Here is a 21,911-nt window from a genome sequence, read left to right as displayed (position 1 = left end):
CTTCATATTATGGAAGATGCTATGGTTACCTACATAGTATACATTAGAGCCTACAAATTGCGGGACTAACAGAGTTTAGCAAGTTGGCTGCATATAATACTAAAATATGAGTCAGTTTCATTTCTAATATATTAGCAGCAAAAGCCTAAAAAACAAAATTAAATAAAGTATTTCACTTATGATGATCTCAGAGAATGCCCGACACCCAGGAATAAACTTAATAAAACATGTAGAAATTATATGGAGAAGATATAAACGATATATTAAAAACTGCTTATAAAAGAACCTAAATTCATGAAAAAATATATCATGTTCATGGCTACAAACAACTGATATTATAAATGAATGAATTCTCTCTAGATTACAGATTCAATGTAACTCCAATTTTATAAACCTAAGAAGAAATTTCATACAATTTCATGAAATGATTCTAAAAGTTACATGAAAAGGTAAACAGCCTAGAATAGTCAAAGCACTGTTAAGAAAGAGAACAGGAGAGAAGACTTACCTCACCAGATATTAGACCTATCTTGCAGCTACAATAATTAAAGACAGACTGCAATTGGTAAAAGGATGGATGAGTAACTGAAAACAGAACAGAGTCAAGAAACATCCTCATACGCAAATGAAAAGCATGCTACAAGACAGATACGGCATGTCAGATTAGTCTTGCTTTAGCAGGTGGTTTCACAGATGCTTATTATATTGTTTATAATAGCAAACTAAGTAAATGAGTAAAAGTGGCACATGCATGGACCATTAATCAGAGTTTGCATAAACTAAAGACAGTTTTTAGTACAATTCTATGCACCTGAGATACAATAAGAAAATAATAACCAAAAGAAAGAAACTAGTTTAATATCAGACACTATTACTTAAACTAAAACCCACCAAACAGTACACTTTAGAAGGGTGAATTTTATGTTATACAAATAATATCTCAATAGAGATGCTATTTTTTATAAGAAAAAACTGAATATTCTATAGCCATTAAATCAATTAAATCAGAACTTGTATGTCTATTCTAATAGAGAGAGGGAAAACACAAAATAGCTATATAGAGAGTTCCATCAATATATGCGAAGAATTTGATTTATTCAAATTCTAAGGAATTAAAAAAGAGGAAACATTACTTACATCATTTTATGAAGCTAGTAAAACTAATGCCAAAACCAAATAAGTATAGTAAAATAAGTAATGAAAATTATAGGCCAATTTCACATATAAATTTTGACACAAAAATCCTCCAGAATATCAGCCAAAAAATTTCAACACACATGAGAGAATGCATCATAACCAAATTGAGTTTATCTCATGAATTACAAGCACAGTTGACATTAGAAAATTTCTCTAGTGTAACAGATAAAATGAGGAAAACTATATGATCTTTATAGTGGTCACCAAAATTTTTTTTTCAATGAATTCAATACCATTTCAAGACAAAAGAAATACCAAACCCATAAACAAGAAACAGAACTTCTTATAATAGAATATAAACCCTAAACCATGATACAGGTCACATATAATGATGAAACATTATAAGCATTCTCTTTAAAATCAGAAATAGAGAAGAATATCCAATATTGTTGCTTCTATTTAACAGAGCACTGCAGGTTCTGTTAGCACAACATTAAAAGAAAGACAAAAAATAGGTAAGAATTGGGAAATAAGAAACAGAACTGGTATTATTTGAAGATTATTCAATAAAAAGAAAATCTAGCTCCCTTCACCCAGCAAGAACACCGTAAGAAGTTGTCTGTGAACCAGAAAGTAGGTTTTCACCAGATACTGAATCTGCTGCAACCTTGATCATGAGCTTCCCAGCCTCCAGAACTGTGAAAAAGAAATTTATGTTGTTTATAAGCTACCCATTCTATGGTACTTGTAGCAGCTCAAACAGACAGACAGTATTCAGTATTTAAATTGAAAGAAAATCTAACAGAATTTACAGATGAGTAAATAAAACTAACATATATGATCAATTATCCCCATGGACAGAGGAGCCTGGCAGGCTATAGTCTATGGGATAGCAAAGAATCAGACATGACTGAGTGACTAAGCACACAGGTTCCTATATCTGTAGAACAAGTTACAAACTGTAATTTTATAAAATATAGCCTTTTACTATAGGACTATATACAGGAAAAATACACAGTATCCAGGAAAAAATTCCACAAGAAGTTTGTAAGATTTTCCTATAGAAAATTATAGAATATCATCAGAGAACATTAAAACATGTTTAAATAGATAGGAAAAGATGTCATATCCACTGACAGAAAACCTTAACTTTAAACCAGTTTCATATGGTACCAAATTAATAGTTTTAACAGAATTCCAATCAAAACCACAATGGTATTTTCCTATGGAACTTACCTGACTCTAAACTTAATATGGAAGCACAAGTGTAAAAAGAACCAAACCACTACTCAAGGAAATAGACAGATTCAATGCAATCCCAACCAAATCACCAATGACATTTTTTACAGAACTAGAACTTAAAATTTTAAAATTTGCATATAAACAGAAAAAACTCCCAATAGCTCAACCAATCTTGAGAAAGAAGAATGAAGCTAGAGGGATCAGGCGTCCTGACTTCAGAGTACACTACAAAGCTACAGTAATCAAAACAGGCACAAAAATAGACATATAAATCAATGGAATGGAATAGAAAGCCCAGAAATAAGCCACGCACTTATGGGCAATTAATTTACAATGGAGGCAAGAATATAAAATGGACAATAACCAGTCTCTTTAATAAGTAGTGCTAGGAAAACTGGACAGTTACATGTAAAAGAATGAAGTTATAACATTCTCTAACACCATATACAAAAATTAACTCAGAACGGATTAAAGAAGACCAGATGTAAGACCTAAATGTAAGACCAGATACTATAAAACTCCTAAAAGAAAACATAGGCAGAACACTCTTTGACATAAATTGCAGCAATATTTTTGGGGGGGATGTATCTCCTAAAGGAATGGAAATAAAAACAAAAACAAACAAATGGAACCTAATTAAACTTAAAAGCATTTGCACACCAAAGGAAACCATAAAGAAAAATGAAAAGACAACTGATACTGTGAGAAAATGTTTGCAAACAGTACTACTAACAAGGGATTAATTTCCAAAATATATAAATAGCTCATATAGCTTAACATAAAAAAATAATAAAAAATGGGCAGAAGACAAGTAGACATTTCTCCAAAGAAGATATAGAGATGACCAACAGACACATGAAAAAATGCTCAATATCACTAATTATTAGAGAAATGCAAACCAAAACTACAATGGGATATCACTTCACACCAGTCAGAATAGCTATCATTAAAGAGTCTATAAGTAATAAGTGCTGGAGATGGTATGGAGAAAAATAAATCCTCCTACACTGTTGGTGGGAATGTAAATTTGTACAACCACTATGGAGAATAGTATGGAAAGTCCTTAAAAAATAAAAAATTGAGTTACCATATGATCCTGCAATCCCACTCTTGAGCATATATCCAGAGAAAACTCTACAGCAAAAAAATCACTTTACTGTACACTTCAAACAACCACAAAATTGTAAATTAACTGTACCTCAAAAAAAATTTGTTTAAGAGAAAAAAATAAGAAGAGCCAAGACAGTTTTAAAGAACAGATATCAGGACTATAATATAGAGAATAAAGCAATGATAAATCAGCGTGGTATTGGCATGACAATAGACAAACTGGCCAGAAAAACTTTAAGAAAGAGAACAACTAGCCTGGTCTCTTCTCCACATTAAAAAAACACCCAAGTGCAAAAAAAATTGTGAAAAGGAATCTTCTACTTATAATTGGGCATTATTAAAAATTATAAGAAAGTTTTAAAGGCAAACTTTAAAAATAGGGCCTGGGAAATAAACATGCCTGGGACAATATACAACATACATACTGACTTTGTGTTAGAGCTTAGATTTCTACTGGGGGCAAAACAACAACAACAACAGCATTTCATGGGTTATCTAATATCTAACAGTCTTCCAACACTCTTTCAGTAGGCCTGGAAAAGTCTGCCCTCAAATGTCAAATTTACTTACAAACATTCATCTTCTAATAGGACTTTTCTGGCTTATTTTCTGCTCCAAATTTGACTAAGAATTGTGCCATTTTATGTATCTCTTTATTGTTGCACAATTGATTCCTTGCTTTAACAGAACAATAGCATATTTGCAGGCATAGTTTTATTATTTAAAGAGAAAATGACATTATTTGCTGTGAAAATAGTGTATTTACATTAATATATCAGTAGTGAGTTGCATCAGAATATGCAAAAACATGTCTGCCTTCAGTACTGTGGCCTCTCTCCATATCAGGCATTCTGATTTAGTTCCTTTTGCCTAACCTTACCCCCACACACCTAACTGCTCCTACATTAGAGACAGATGTCAGCAAGGAACCTCTAGGCCCTCATTCCTCCGTGGAAACACTAAACGACGACAGACAGATTGAAACAGCTTTGTGGGAAATCTAAAAAGTACTCAAGGATTTGCAGCAATCAAGAAAAACCCATATTCAAACGGCAGAACACTTCACAGTGTTTTCACTCACCCTTGCTTCACCCTTCCCTGGTATGGCACAGCATGGCTGGGAAAGAGTCATGCAGTTCTCAGCTCCTCCCTTAGGACAGAAGGAAGTGAGTGCATCTGGTTTGCAATGTTTTAGCATGTTGAGGGGCTTCCTAGAAAACTAGTTTCTGTTTAGCTTTCCTTAGAGTTCAGGCAGAAATAAAGGCATAATATGGGCATCATATTAGAGGCCAGTGAAAGCTGTGGCAATTACTATGACATGTGAGAGCTACAGAGGAACCATAGACTAATGGATGCCTGGGCACAAGAGATTATGGGGGGAGGAATATTATAAGACACCTAAGGTGCCAAGAAGAACAGAATGAGATTCTTATTGAAAAGATATTTTAAAATGGTTATGTATTTGGGGGAAAGCACATACTCAGGCCCACAGAAAACTAATGCCTAGGAAAGACCTGAAAAGCCCATAAGCCTTTGTGTTGGGCTAATCAGTGGGTCTTCCCTGTATACAGCCAATCTGCAAATCTAGAATAGATGGCTATTTTCTCAAAATGTACAATTTTCAACAAAAGATCACAAAGAATACAAAGTTCAGGGAAAGACTGCCCTTCAAATGAACAAAATAAATTTCCAGAACCTGACTCTAAAGAAATACAGCCTTTGTGCTTATTGAGACAACAATTTTTAAAACAACAGCCTTCAATATGTTCAAAGAGTTAAAGGAAAAAAATGGAGAAAGAACAAAAGGAAATTGGGAAAATAAATGAACAAAAAGAGAAAACAAAGAGCTAGAAATTATTAAAAAGAGGACCAACAGAAATTCTGGAACATGAAAAGCAGTAAGTAGAGAAATCCACTGCTGCTGGCTGCTGCTAAGTCACTTCAGTCGTGTCCGACTCTGTGCGACCCCACAGACGGCAGCCCACCAGGCTCCCCCGTCCCTGGGATTCTCCACTAGAAAGGATCAAGAAAGTACTTGAACAAGCAGAAGAAAGAAGCAGGAAATCTGAAGATAAAACACTTAAAACTATTGAGTCTGAAGAGTCAAAAGAAAAAAAGAATGAAGAGATAGAGCCTAGGAGACTTTATGGAACATCATAAATCAGGCCAATATATATATTATAAGAGTCACAGAAGGAGAAGAAAGATGCAGAGAGCTTATTTTGAAGAATAACGGCCAAAAACTCCCCAAATTTGAGGAAAGACCTGGATATATAAATACAAGAACTTTGATTAACTCCAAATAGGACGAACGCAAAGAGATTCACACCAAGACACATACTCAAACTGAGGGACATTATGACAAATCATAAAAATCTTGAAATCAGCAAAAGAAAAGCAAATCATTACAAAAGAAGTGAAGTAAAGAAGTAAAGTCGCTCAGTCATGTCTGACTCTTTGCGACCCCACAGACTGTAGCCTACCAGGCTCTGCCCATGGGATTTTCCAGGCAAGAGTACTGGAGTGCGTTGCCATTTCCAAAGTGATCCTCAATAAAATCACCACCAGGCTTCTCAGAAGAAACCTTGCAAACCTAAAGACAACAGGATGATATATTTAAAGGGCTGAAAGAAAAAAACTATCAGCCAAGAAGTATATATCCTTAAAGGAAAACTGTTCTTGAAAACATGATAGAGAAATTAAGGCATTCCCAAATAAACAAAAAAATGAGGGTGCTCATTACCTCTAGACCTGCCTTACAAGAAATGGTAAAGGGAGTTCTACCAGTTAAAACAAAGGCTATTAGGCAGTACTAACTTGAAGTCATATGAAAATACAGTTTTCTGGTAACAGTAAATAAAAATGTGGTTAAATATAAAAATTAGCATTATTGTAATTCTGGCTCATAATTCCATTTTTATTCTCTTACAGTATTTAAAAGAGAAAAGTATTAATGTAAAAAAAGGAGTATAAAAATAATGATAAATCTAGCTAACAGCTATACCACTATATAGACGTAATATGTGATATCAATAACATAAATAGGGGAGTAAAGTTGTAAAGGAGAAAGCTTTTATATACAGTTGAAGTTAAGTTGGTATCAGTTTAAAATAGATTGCTATTACTTTAGGATGTTATTCATAATGCCCACGCTAAACACACAAACATATCTATAGAATATACACAAAAATAAATGAGAAAGAAATAAAAAAATGTATCACTATAAAAAAATTAAGTCAACACAAAGGAACGGAGTAAGGGGGGAATGAAGGACAACAGGGTATAAGATACATGGAAAAGAAATAACAAAAAGGCAGCTACTAGTAATTGGATTTAAATGTAAATGGATTAAATTCTCCAATCAAAAGACTCAGGCTGGTAGTATGGATGAAATATCAGGATCAACTGTATGGGGTCTATAAAAGACTCACTTTAGAACTGAGGACACATAGGTAGAAAGTAAAAGGATGAAAAAAGATATTCAATGTAAAATAATATCCAAAAGAGAACAGGGGTGGCTATATTAATATCAGATAAAATCAACTAAGTCTAAAACTTATGAGACAAAGAAGAACATTTTATAATTATAAAAGATTCAATTTAACAAGCATATATAACAATAATAAACATATATATAATAAACATTAGAGCTTCTAAATATATGAAGCAAACACTGGCATAATTGAAGCAAGAAATAGCAACATAAAAATATAAAACTCTTTAGAGAAAACAGAGGAAAAGCTTCATGGCATAGTATTTGGCAATGACTTCTTGGATATGACATCAAAAGCACAAACAAAATAAAAAATAGATAAACAGCTTCAAAATGTGTCAAAGGACACAATCAATAGTGAAAGGCAATCCACACAATGGGAGAAAATGCAAATCAAAACCATAAAGAGATACACCTCACCCGCAGTAGGACAGCTATTATCAAAAAACCAAAATAACAAGTATTGACAGGGATGTGAAGAAACTTGAGTCCTTTTGTGTTCTTAGAGGAATATAAAATGGTGCAGTTACTATGGAAAAAAGTATGATAGTTGTTTAGAAAATTAAAATAGATTTATCATATGATCTAGTAATTCCATTTCTAGGTGTAAATCAAAAAAACTGAAAGTAGGGCCTAGAGGAGATAATTTATATACCCATGTTCACAGCAGCATTATTCATTATTCAAAAGGTAGGAGCAACCAAAGTAAACATCAACAGAGAGTGAATGAGAAAAATGTGGTATATATATACAATGGAATACTATTCCGCCTTAAAAAGGGAAATGCTGACACATGCTACAGTATGGATGAAACTTGGGAACACTATGCCAAGTGAAACAAGCCGATCACAAAAAGACAAATACTGTATAACTCCACTTATAGGAGGTACCTAGAGGAATCAAATTTACAGAGACAGCAAGTAGAATAGCAGCTGTCAAGAAGCTAGGGGAAGAGAGGACTGGGGAGCTATTACTTATTGGGTATGCTACTGCTGCTACTGCTAAGTTGCTTCAGTCGTGTCCGACTCTGTGCGACCCCATAGACGGCAGCCCTCCAGGCTCCCCCGTCCCTGGGATTCTCCAGGCAAGAACACTGGAGTGGGGTGCCATTTCCTTCTCCAATGCATGAAAGTGAAAAGTGAAAGTGAAGTCGCTCGGCTATGTCCGACTCATGACAGATAGCGATGGTTGCACAACAGTATGAATGTACTTAATGCCACCAACCTTAAAAGTGGCTATAATAATTAACTTTTGTGTGTGCATTTCACACAACAAAAAAATTAAAATAGAAAAGGAAGTATGACACACTAAAAGGAAAAAAAACATGAGAGCAGAATTATCTTAGTACAAATGATATTAACTTAGGGGGCATTTTATTATGACAAATAACTGAAAATAATTCAAATTTGTTCCCTCTACAGAAACCAATTATTTTCTAAATATTTTTAATTCTTATATGACTTTCCATGTTATTCTGATAAACATATTTATAAACTTTATTAACAGAATGAAAAAAATAAATATTCACTTCAAAATTAAAATTTTGGAGACATGTTTTAAAATAAAAATTTTATTAAAAATTTTTTTTAAATAAAAATTTTGGAAAAAATCTAAAAATTTGCGCTTTAAAAAAGTCATAAAAATCTCTGATTTCAGAGTTTTCTGAATTCTCATATACATACACAAATGTGTATTAAAACTAATTAATATATCTGGTTTCAATATATTCTATTTCTGACAGTATGTTTTTATTTATGATTTGATCCTTGTGTAGTATAAAAACATTGTCTATCAGTGGGATGTCTGGCATGAGAAATAGGGCTAGCAAGGCTGATATAAATAGGAATTAGTAAACTAATATAGATCTATAGATTAAATACTATTTTAATGACTAGAGTAGAGTAAAAGAAGATGTTAAACTCTCTAAGAATGTAACACATTTAGAAGACCTATTTATCAAAACTTGATGTTATTTTCAGACCACAAAAGCATTACAACAGTAACTCAGAAATTTGGGACTAGGCAATCGGTGAGCAGTAAATCTGTTAAAAGCCAGAAACAGATGAATAATCGTTGACTTCCATATTCCAATGTTAATAAACTATCTTTAAAAACTACAGAAATTAACATTAAATTTAGACTGTAATGTAGAAATCTTTTTCAGAAAGTGCAATCAAGCTTAGCAACGGAGACTTCTTGAAACCTGAGCAGTGATTTCTATAGCCTATATACTATGCCTGCAGGGAGAGCTTCTTGTTTGAGCTGCCCTTCCAAGAGAGGGTAAAGTCTAAGGTTGACCTTATTTTAGGAATTTCATTAAGTGAAGATTTGTCTTCATCTTTAAATGAGAGAGCATTGTTTTTGTCTTCAAAGGGATCTGAGGTAACCATTTTGAGGTAAGGCAAAGCCACTAGCATTTTTACAAAATGAAGTAAATTCAACATTATGGAGAATAGGGAAAGTTGCACTTTGAGAGGGATGCTGTTGAACCATAGCTGGAGAAGTGTTTCTACTGTGACTTTGAGAAGAGGGATAAACAGAATTGCTTCTTAACTGGTCTCCTTCTTGATTATCACTGTCAATTCCATGTTGTTCAGAGGAACAGGAAATAAAACTTGGAGGAGTAAGCATGGTTGCTGTGCTTTGACACAAGGTAGCAACAGTGTCCGGATAGGCAGAGGAATTCCTTTTCGATTTAGAACTCATAAAATATGTAGTGTTATATTCAGGAGAATAAGAGTGTATATATTTTTCAGCACCAGTAATATTCGAGTTTTTGGAAATGATTTCAACTTCATTTGGATTAAATATGCATGAACTACTTGCATCAAAAGTACTAGCAGTCTCATAACAGGAAATTATACTTAATTTCGGGGCAGAGAAAACACTTCTGGATCTAAAGTGAAAATGTTCTGAGGCCGACTTTAAATTACTGAAGCTGGTTTTTTCTTCAGAATCAAAGTTAGCTCTACTTTGTACACAATGAAGGGACGTACTGCTTTTCCGAAATTTAGGAAATAAAGAATGTCTTCTTTCAAGGAAAGCTGAGTAAAAAGACATGCTTGATGAAGATGAGGAAATTTTACTTCCTTTACGTGAACTGCCTTTAAGCATCGGAGAAGGATGAGCTGCTTTAAAATCAAGAAATTTTGTTGGTTGAAAAACAGAAGAGGCTCCACGATGCAGGAGGTCTGAAGTAAGTTGATCTGCAGGACATTTTGGTTGGCAGTTCTGCTCCTCTTTGCAGCAACTGGAGTGAGAAAAGTGTCAAATGAGGAAAAAAGAACAGGGAGCACAGGTGGAAACCTGCCGAGCGTCCTGAAGAATAATAGCTACCTTATCAATATGGAAACAGGGAATAAGAAATTAAGACAGGTGAAGTTGATGGTTACCCAGATGTACCCCCAAAGAATGCCTAAGTCTAAAAGATTATTTCTAACTACCTACACAGTACCTGCCCACTCTACTAAACCTTGGGGAGATAAATGGAAAGACTCAGGGTGGTAGGCAGAAAGAAAGGTCAGGGGAAAATAGAATAGAGGGCAAAACAAACGGGTTCCCTGTAGGTAAAGGGGGAACTTCCTGTTTTTAAAATAATTAAGTCATAATATCTGTTTCAGACTAGTGAACTAACAGATTTGAAGGAGTTGATAAGTACAATAAACGTATACCCCACTGGCTAATGCTATTTTAAAATATTAATCATGGATAAAGCAGAAGCTCTCTGGAGAGAATAGTTCAGATAAATATCCAGATATTCAGTTACTGTGGGAAACTAAAGGAAGCCTTAAAGCTTGGTTTATGAACATTTCAATGTTCTTTAGCACATGAAACATACGGAGACGTGTTTTGTTTTCTTTTTAAAGGCTTACCTTAAGCATTTTCCCATATTGAATTTAATACAAAGCAAATCTTTCCCTTCCTTTCTAAGCCATCATCCTTAGCCATAAAAATGTCCTGTGTAGGTGGAACAGGTTAGATGCTGAATGCTTAAGCTGCATATAGAATTAACATGGCAATAACATAGAATATGATGATAGCAGATTCTAGAATCTAATGACATCAGTTTAAAATAAAATTGTTCTATGGCTCATCTTTCTGAAAAACTGCAATTCATGTGACTGTGGAATGTGTATTCTAACTTCAAAGCTAAATTTATCTTGGCCATTAAGCATGGCATCCAATTACACGGGCCACATGCACAGATTATGGAGGTCTACTGTTATACTGTAACCCATTTAAAGGCAAGATTAACAAAACTATTAGAATACCGTCCTCTTCCTTTTCCACCTATGACATAAGACACTCCCTCAACAAGCTTCTCCATATCCTGCATACTGTAATACTATATCTTGCTTTTGTTCCCTTTCTAACCACCTTCTTTGGGAAACCCCTGAATAAATCCCTTTCAAAGCTCTCTAATTCTCACCGTACCATTGTCAGTTTATAGTCTAATTTTATCCAACATTCAAATGAATTAATCTGTTCCTGTTTCATGGTTGCTGGTAGAAGGCACATGATTCTTGCATAAGAGACAGAGGACTTTGCTACTCACAGCAAATTAAGCAGTGTGATCACCCGCTTATTTATGTTGGTTTTCCTTGACCTCAGGACCCACAAGGGCAATGCGGAGAGCCCAGAGACTCTTAATATCTAGTGAGCTGCGTTTCAAAGAAGGCACACCAAGATCAGGGAATCCCCACTTTTAGAGCAAGCAGTAACCAAATCTGTTCAATCTGTTTTTAGTCCAGAAGGGAAACACTGCCTCATTCTTCAGAGTTTCTCATCACAAACCAGAGAATGGCCTGGAGAGAGAGGCCGCACCAACCTTACACCCGTCACAAAAATGAACTCAAAATGGGCCACAAACTTATATATAATATGTAAAACTATGAAGCTCCTAGAAGATAACATGGGAGAAAACCTAGATAAATTTGGCAATGACTTTTTAAATAACAATACCAAAGGCATGATCCATGAAAGAAACAGCTGATAAGCTTCTGCTCTGAGAAAGATAATGTCAAGAGAATGAAAAGCTACAGACTAAGAGAAAGTATTTGCAAAATACTTGCAAAGAATATTTCCCATGAAAAGGGACTGTTATCCAAAATATACAATGACCTCTTAAAACTCAACAATATAAAAATGAACAATCTCATTTAAAAAATGGGCCAAAGACCTTAACAGATACCTCACCAAGGATGCACAAATGGTAAACAAGCATATGAAACGATGTTCCACGATATGTCATTAGAGAAATAGAAACTAAAGCAACAATGCGATGCTATTACATACCTATTAGAATGGTCACAATCCAACACTGACAACACCAAATGCTTGTGAAGATGCAGAGCAGCCGGAGCTCATTGCTATGGGAATTCAAAATGGTAGAGCCACTTTGGAAGACAGCTGGAGGTTTTCTACATAACTAAGCATATACTTACCATACAATCCAGCAATTATGCTCCTTGGTATTTCCCCAAATGAGATGAAAATTCATGTCTACTCAAAAACCTGTACATGAATGGTTATTGCAGCAGTTTTCATAATTACTAAAACTTGGACCCAACCAAGATGTCCTTCAGCAGGCGAATGGATAAACTGTGGTATATCCAGACAATAGAACATTATTCAGTGCTAAAAAGAAATGTGCTATTAATGCACTATTAAAAAGTATAGAGGAAACTTAAATACACATTACTAAGTAAAAGACATCAAGTTGACTACATACTATATGATTCCAACAATATGACATTCTAGAAAAGGCAAAACAGTAGAGAAAATATAAAGATCAGAGGTTGCCAAGGGTTTAAGGGGAGAGAGGGATAAACTGGCAGAGCACAGAGGATTTTTAGGGCAGTGTAAGACCAGCAAGAACAAATGGTTCTTCTAGAATACATGAGTTTGAAAACTAGATAATTCTATTAAGTGAGCAAGGTTGTATGGCCCATGTAGTCTCTTAAAGCCCAAATGAAATGAACAATGAATTTTCTTATGGGGTATTACTTTAACCTAAACTGAAATAAAATCTAATTTTTGAAAGGGAGATTTCTAAAGCTTTATATAACACTGTGATACAAACACCATTTTTTTGGCCTGGGGTGGGGTGGGGTTTAATGATTGAACAAGACAGACAAGACTGAAGCTTCTGGAAAAACTATTTGTTCTTGCTGGTCTTGTATCTCTCCTTGAACTTGAACTTGGCTTCTCGTCAGGCTTTGCATTTGACAGCCAGGGTCTCTGAAGATATTCTTGTTGGCAACAGTTTCGTCCAAGGGGATACCCACAGAGTACGCTGTGGGCCTGAGGTGATTATCATGATAAACTTTCACGAAAGACTTGATCTTTGACCTCTCGGCCATGGCAGCTGTCACTCTGCAGGGAGAGTGATTAGTTCCAGCCACCAGGGCATGGCTGTGGGCTGTGTCTGAGGTGCCGTCTTCAATGCTCTTCATGATGACCACTTTGTGTCCTTAGTAGTGACTGGCCAGGGCCAGCATCGCATTCCCGGGTTTCATGAACTTGCTCATTTCGGCAGCTACCACTCGGGACGACAGCAGAAAACTAAATAATTATTTTAAACCCATGGTTTGATAGAGCAATACAAGTAAAAGATTGACAGCCTGGCATATTGCAGTCCAGGGGGTCACAAAGAGACGGATATGACTCGGGGATTGAACAACAACAAGCATTGACCTCAAAAGACTTGATTAATCATTTGCATTTCTTTATGTATGAAATCACCTTTAAATCCCTTCTCTTTGTTTCCTTTCTCTAGATCCCTCCTCCTTCTCCCAATTCTATATTCAGCAGATCACCTATTAATTTAAGTAATAGTTATTGTCATCTACTCGGCTTTCCTGGCAGCTCAGCAATAAAGCATCTGCCTGTAATATAGGAGCCACAGAAGACGGAGGGTTCGATTCCTGGGTTGGGAAGGTTCCCTGAGGAAGAGAATGGCAATCCATTCCAGTATTCTTGCCTGGAGAATCCAATGGACAGAGGAGCGTGATGGGCTGCAGTCCATAGGGTCACAGAGTCAGACATGACTGAAGTGACTTGGCACATACACATGGTGGTAGGCATAAGAACAGGTGTTAGGAATACGGTGATGAAAACATCCTTGCCCTGATGGATTTCAGGCTATGTTACATTCACTAGTGCATCCTTATTTACTTTCCTATTTTACTCCTTAGAAACACTAGTCAGGCACAATTCCTTTTTTCCATAAATCATTTGTTTTTCCCCCAAAGGATATTATTCACGCCTTGACTTTAGAATCCAATGAATTGTCCCATGTAAGGATGAAACTGAGTCACTTGTACATTCTCGCCTCTTTTTAGGTCTGTACTGCCCAATTCAGTAGCCACTGCTGCCATGTGACTGTTTAATTTTAAATTAATTACAATAAAATGAGATTAAAACTTTTCAGTTCCTCAGCTGCACAAGCTACACTTCAAGTGCTTAAGAGTTATGCATGGCTTGTGGCTACCATACTGGGCAGACAGATTTAGATCATTTCTACGATCACAGAAAGTTTTATTGGACCACTTATTGGACAGTACTTAATTACATGAGGGGTCAGAGACTGGCCACATTTAAAATCAGGTTGCACGTGTTGGCAAACAATCACTGTCTTCCTCATACTCATGTGATACCACCAGCACTAGTAAGTTACTTATATTCTCTTTGTCAATGAGCTCTAAACTAAAATACTGACCTCCACTGAATATGGTTTTAATTATAACATAAACCAAAATAATCACTCCTTTTTATGCCTTGTTATTAAATAGTAACAGCATATATGACTGGGAATGTATAATGAAAATACCTAAATAATAGCAATACTGCAATAAAGAATCAATTTAACATAGAAAACATCTTAAAGAAACTTACCCTCCCTCACTTTCTGCTTCCTCTGAACTATTACTTGTTGCTGAACTTTGAACTGTGGCAAGCCTTCTTCTTCTAGCTCTGTGCTGAGGACTTATCTTGTGAACAGCTACCTTCCCTCCAAGTTCACCTTGTATATACTCCTCCAGCTTTGGAATGGCTTCTTTAAGAACTCTGATTTCCTCTTTGAGTTCTTCCATATTTGTCAGTAATTCGTTTAACTTCTGCAGTATTTGAAGCTGCCTTCCTTGAAAGATCTCTGTTGTTCCTTGGCCACTAGGCACTTCATCTTGCAAAGTCATCAGATCAAGCGAATTACCCAGAGAAAGAAATTTAGGCAAATCCATTGCTGTCCTTGGTTTACGAACCTTGTGATACCACAAAAGCAGCAAGCTGATTCCGGCAGTTCCCACCACAATGCCAAGTATCATTTCTCTATTTGTGGAATGAGGCATTTCTTAGGTTTTGTTTCTAAAAAAAAAAAAAGTAAATGAACATTATTTCTGTCTTTGCCCAGGACGAAAATACTGGAGTTTCTTTCCCACCAACAAAAATCAAGTCTGCATCATCACCAAAAATTTAATAACACTTGATAAATCACAAACTAAAATAAATTATGAGTAATTGCCTCTATATGGCAATTACTATCTGAGTTTCCCCAATGGCTCAGCAGTAAAGAATCCACTTATAATGCAGGAGATGTGGCAGAAACCACAGGTTCAATCCCTGGGTCGGAAAGATCCCCTAGAAAAGGAAATGGCAACTCACTCTAGTATTCCTGCCTGGAAACTCCCATGGATAGAGAAGCCTGGCAGGTCGCAACAGAGGTGGACACGACTTAGTGACTAAACGACAACAAAAAACCAAACTGCCTCTATAATGTATGTGCGTGAGTAGAAATACTACCTTTAAGGATATTACTGACAGCCAATGTAAAGTATCACCTTTAATTCAGAATCTGTATTCTATACATCTGATGTGAAATTTACTCTTTATCATGTATTGTTAAAGGGTATGATAGAGGTAAAAGCATCGTCATAAATTTCTGAAAAAAACTATTTCTGAATTCAAATTATGCCTAACTGTATCTGAACCTCTTATTTGTATAAAATTAACTTTGTGACGCTATGGACTGTAGTGTGCTAATGTCTGGGTTTTACTTTATCTTTCAGGAAGGCCCAAGAGAAAGCTTTTCCTTAGCATCTAGTTCACATTTCGTACTCCAATTTGGAGTGATCAACAACGTTTTAAAATGGGCTTTGGGATATATAATATAGAGAAAGTTTTGGCTTGTTTGTACCCTCTTCATCTTCTGCTTTATTCAATGCGGAAAGCAGAAACTCTAATGTATATGCAGGCTTCACCTCATTTCTTCTGACCAGGAGGTCTTTTGTTTCTTAGTCATAGTTCTACTTCTGCCTGAGGCCTTAATGCTTTTATTTTCTTTCAAATGTCCACTTACTTTTAAAGTAACAAAAAACTAATTTCTTTGACTCCTTCCTCCTTCTGAACTTTCACCATTTGCATTAAAGCCCTAAGCTCTGGCTCATCTAATTCCACATAACCTCAGCTACCTTGACAAAATGCACCATAATCTTTCTTTACTTTATCCCTTCTTCACTAGTTTTATTGCTTATCACTGTTCTTAAAGTCAGAAGGCCACTAAAGGAAAACAATAGTATAAATCTTTCCGCCACATAAAGTTACAGCAAGAAGCTGTCATCTCCTGTCTCAGGAAGCAGGCCCTCACAAGATACTGAATCTGCCAGTGCCCTGATCTTGGATTTCTTAGACTATAAAATAACGAAAAATAAATTTTTGCTGTATATAAGCCACCCAATCTACAGGATTTTGTTATTGCAGTCTAAATGGCCTAAGACATCATCTCTAAAGCAGGCAGATTTTGAAAAAAAGGACTAAACAAAAAAACCAAGTAGAGCCTATAGGGTAGTATCAAGCAGTCTAAAACATATATAGCTAAAAGGAAGTAGGGGTACCAAAAAAAAAAAAAAACTTAAAAGGAAAAATGGCCAAAAAAATTCCAAGTTGGACAAAGCCTATAAACCCAAAGATCCAAGAAGATCAACATAATCCAAGAAAAATAAAATCAAACCAAGGCCACACATTATTAAAATGCTGAAAGCTAGTAGGAAATCTTAAAAGCACCCAGTGATGGGGGAAAAAAAGACACTACTTACAGAGAAAGAAGATAAGATTACAGCATACAGTGTCTCAGAGACGTCACCTTAGAAACTACTCAAGCAAGAAAGCAATGGAGTGACACCTTGAAAGGGCTGAAAGGAACGTTCAACTTGCATTTCTATACCCAGTGAAATATTTTTCAAAAATGAGGGTATTTTAAACAAAGAAGTATTTAAAATACTATTTAAAATAACATTTAAAATACTATTTATTTTAAATATTGAACTATTTTAATATTTTAAAGACTATTTTAAACAAACAATAGTTGAGAGAATCCTTTACCAGCAGCCATTCACGATAAAAAATGCTAATGGGGTTCATCAGGCAGAAGTAAAGTGATAACCATAGAAATTTGGATCTATGCAAAGGATGAAGAGCCTCAGTGGTGGCCAACATGTAGCAAAATATGAAAGTCATTTTTTTCTCATTTTAAGATCGATTCATTAAATACTTGCTTATTACAGCAAAAAATGACAGTAACATCATGAGGTTTTATCAGATGTAGAAGTAAGAAAGTAGGATAACAACAGCACAAAGGATGAGGGAAAAAGAAAATCTGCTGTTGTAAGGGTCCTGGGTTATAAAGCAGTGTTATAGTAAGTTCAAGATCCCAGTTGTAAGCCCCAGGGCAACCACTCAAAAGACAAAAACAATAACACCAAAAAAACCCAAAAACTTCCATAAAAATATAAATAATCAGCCAAAAGTGGCAATAATAATGGGAAAACTGAAGCTATTTCAATTAGTCCAGAAGAAGTCAGGAAAAGAGGGAAAAGAACAAATGGGCAACCAGAAAACTAGAAGAAAAGAAATGTCATGACTATACTGGAAAACAGCACCAAAAGATGGAGAAATAACATTTTTGTTTGTCAATGGAAAAGATCCAGTTTTTTTTAAAGGAAGATTAAATAAATGACAGTAAAAGAGAGATTAGAGAATCGCTGCAATTAACATGAGAAGGCAAAGAGGATGGATGGTCTCCAGTGCACAAGTACAGAGGCCGACCTCTGATGGAAACACAAACCATTCATTAGAGTAATGAAAGAGAAGACAGATTATGTAAGCAGGTTCAAGAAGGCGGGTAGATGTGATGGTGGGACCTTATGAAAGTTCTCTTCGATTGCTTCACTATTCTAAGTGAAATGGGAACAGAATAAACCACTGAGGGGGAGAATGGGAGGAAGTAGTATGGTAAAGATGCAAATTCTGAATTCAGTTGTATACCTGAAATATGCCTCCCTATGGCTCATAGCCTATGATCTCACATACTGAAGCGAAGCATTACTGGGATTACCTGGCGGTCCAGTGGGTTAGGACTGGGTGCTTCCACTGCAGTGGTCTGGGTTCAGTCCCTGGCTGGGTAACTAAGATACCACAAATTATACAGTGTGGCCAAAACTTGTTTTAATTGAAAAAAAAAAAAAGGCATTACTCTTTATACTCTAAACAGTCAAATAAATATGTTTCAACGATGCCCCATGGAAGAGAAAGACTAAGACTCTATTACCAAGAAGTCTTCCTAAAAGAAACTTTATTGTTTATTTTTATTTTATTTGGCTATGCCACACAGCACACAGAATCCTAGTTCCCTGATCAGGGATCAAACCTGTGCTCCCTGCAGTGAAACCATAGAGTCCTAACCACTGGACTGGCAAGGAAGTCCCAAGAATATCTCTCTTTAGATTCCTCCCTAATATACTAGACTACAAGCATTGAACACATAGATTACCCTATTTGGATATATTACTGCATCACAGGTTTAAATATAAAAGAACTAATGCTTTTTAAATAATAATTTTCCACAAACTATCTTGCGTATTGGTGAATATTATATCCAAGAGACTTAAGAATTCCTTCTCCTGAAGCCAAAGGTTCCAGTAGCAAGCCTGTGTGCTTAATCTGGCCTACCTGAATTCAAGATATAGTTTGCGCTTGTGCTTTGTCGCTCAGTCGTGTTGGACTCTTTGAGAACCCATGGACTGTAGCCTGTCAGGTTCCTCTGTCCATGCGATTCTCCAGGCAAGAATACTACAGTAAGTTGCTATCCCCTCCTCCAGGGGATCTTCCCAACCCAGGGATCCAACCCAGGTCTCCTGCATTGCAGGCAGTCGCTTTAACCTCTGAGCCACCAGGGAAGCCCAGATTAATCATATGCTAAGTATTATTTCTGCCACATGTTTCAATTTGTAAGGTGCTAATAATAATGTACAATAAGATATAATTTCATTACAAATTATTGGTAGCTAAAATTAATATGTAATACATAATTAAAAGATTATTTGCAGAGATGAGAATTAAGAATTCTGTTGAAATAGTAAATCATCAAAATGTTGATTCTACAGAAACTTCTACATTAAAATTCCTTTGTAGAACATGTCATAAAAAATTAACTTCAGAAAACATTTAATTTTTATGTTCCAGTTTCAATTAAAATTAATTTTCAGATATGGAAAGTATGCTTTACCAAGTTATTTACCAGTGCTTTCAAACAGTGTTTAGCATATACATTCACTTAGTTCATCAGCAGATTCGTAGCGGGGAAATACATAAAATACAGAACTCTGATAAACTCGGAAGACGGATGAAAACTTGTGCAAATCAGGTAAAAGTACACAGTACGGGTTACAAGTGACCATGAGTTTTAAGCATAAGGGAATTCCCTGAGACCTTGAATTAGCGATTAGATTCCCCACAGCGACCTGGATAACTCGATACTTTCTAAGTGAATTCTAATAATACTCTTATTTCATTCGGTTTTCACTTTTTCCCTCCTACTTAATAATTCTTTATTTCGGGCTCCCTGATGTTTGCCTTCTTTGCAAATGTTTGTCGAACTAAAAATCTAGCCTTCATTCTCTGTAAAACAAGTAGAGAATCCGAGTTTGCCAAAACAAAACAAAACACGTTTGCCGAAGGCTGGAAGGTATGAAAGACCCAGGGAGCTCAAGCGAGAGGAAGGCAAGTGTCTCCGGCGGAAACTCAGCTGGGTCTGCTGCCTCCGCCGGGCTGAGGCAACACGCTGCCCGTTCCCCACGCACCCCAAGCCGGGGGCCCGAGAGGAAATACTGGCGACCTCTGGGGTCGAAGGCGGCGCTGGAGGAAGCCGCTGTAAACCCGCTCTGCGGCCCCCAAAATACCCAGCACCGCGGGCCAGCGGGAGGATGCCCACTAGCAATGCGGCGGCCGACAGGACGCCTGCACGACCCGGAAGTGCGGTGACCGCCGCCGGAAGTGCCGCCTGGGCCCTCGGCTCTCGGTCCTTGCCCGCGTCCCACCCCGACCCGAAGAGATGCACACTGCCAACCCGCTCACGCACCTGTTTTCGCGGCGCTGGTCTCTCTGCCGTCGGAGACCTGGGACCTGCCAGCGGGGTGATCGGGAGCGAAGCGGCGGGCGGACAGTAGTCCGGGAGCTTCCGAGTCCCAAGGTCCAGCGCCGCGGTTGCAGCGTCCTGACCCAGCTACCGGAGGCGCCGGGGGAGGGGCCGGCTCCACTCGCCCCGCGGGCTCCCGCCTCTTCCCGCTGGCGGTCACCTCACCGGGGCGGGGGCCCGGCGCATCTTTTACAAAAGGAGACAAGTGCGCCTTACCTGGCGCCTCGACCCGCATCGGACTTTGCCGCCGGGTTGTCGCCTCCCCCAAAGCTCAATTCCCCGCCCTGACCACCGCGCCCTGGCTCAGGGCCATCCGCGGAGGTTCGGCGCGTTCTTGCTGCCTCCGGCGCGCTGTCGTCCATCACTGAGGCTCCCCAAACCCACCTCCTTGCCTTAGTATCATTCTTTTTCTCTACCGTTTTCTAGATAATAATCTTGAACCGTCCACATGACAGAGTCAAACGTGATGTCTTGCACGAATTACTGATCAAGTTATCCTAACTTTAACTCACTTTCTTTTTATTTTTAATTGGGGGATAATTGTTTTGCAATACTGTGTTGATATCTGCCATACATCACCATGAATCAGTCCCAGGTATGCATACATATTCTGAGTCCTGAACACCCCCCCCCCCGCGCTACCCATCTCCCTCCCCATCCTTCCTGTCTAGGTTGTCACAGAGCGCTGGGTTGAGCTCCCTGTGTCACACAGAAAATTCCCTCTTGCTATCTATTTTACATATGGTAATTGTACATTTCCAGTTAATTCTCTCAGTTCTTCCTACCCTCTCCTTTGTCCTTCCCCCAACCCCCACCATGGTCCTGAGTTGCCTTTAGGTAAAAACCTTTTTCTTCTCAGATGCTTAACAACAGAGATTTTATCCAGCTTCACCTTGTGTGGTTTGTGTCAACATAAGGAAAATAAGATTCTGTCAAATGAACTATTTAAAAAAACTGCACACTCACTCTTTCTGTATTGTCCTTGCTTTGAGCTTTCAATTTAGGCTTGCAGGAAACTTGGTCTTTAGTAGATTTCCTACCAGTGTGTTGAATGGAATTAAAAATGGATGCATTTATCAACCCCTCTTCCCACAAAAACCACCAAAAAGCTGCTCTGAAGAGTCAGAAGACTAATTTCACAGTCCATATGAAGCTATTTACTAAAGGTCCTATTTACTAGGACCTTTAAGACTATAAAATGTTTTCTGAGCTTTAGGAAAGCTATATTCAAGAGTAAGTAAGCCTGCTGCTACTGCTGCTAAGTCACTTCAGCCATGTCTGACTCTGTGCGACCCCATAGACGGCAGCCTAGCCAAGTCATTTTATTAAAGCTAAGTTATATTTTGGAAGACAGCAAACTAATGTGTGCGTGCTCAGTCTCTAAGTTGTGTCTGACTCTGTAACCCCGGGGACTGTAACCCGCTGGACTCTCCATGGGGTATTCTAGGCATGAGTACAGGA

At 37.2% G+C, this 21,911-nt stretch overlaps 1 protein-coding gene and 1 pseudogene across 2 annotated transcripts in view; both read right to left on the bottom strand.

Annotated features, from left to right (window-relative positions):
• RMDN2 (regulator of microtubule dynamics 2) overlaps positions 1-20,569 on the bottom strand; it is a 64,572-nt gene extending 44,003 nt beyond the window's left edge. For both annotated transcript variants that reach the window (XM_018055132.1, XM_018055133.1), the window contains exons 1-2: positions 20,394-20,569; positions 14,879-15,346 (exon numbers count right to left, since the gene is read on the bottom strand). In XM_018055132.1, the coding sequence (XP_017910621.1) occupies positions 14,879-15,330 (452 nt within the window). In that variant the 5' untranslated portion in view covers positions 15,331-15,346; positions 20,394-20,569. The remainder of the gene's footprint in view (positions 1-14,878; positions 15,347-20,393) is intronic.
• Positions 1,727-13,533, bottom strand: LOC102182601 (annotated as a pseudogene).

The sequence above is a fragment of the Capra hircus genome, chromosome 11, assembly GCF_001704415.2.
Source record: "Capra hircus breed San Clemente chromosome 11, ASM170441v1, whole genome shotgun sequence".
Taxonomy (NCBI): Eukaryota; Metazoa; Chordata; class Mammalia; order Artiodactyla; family Bovidae; genus Capra; species Capra hircus.
The sequence above is the reverse complement of the archived record's forward strand: the minus strand, read 5'-3'. Positions and strand labels throughout refer to the sequence as shown.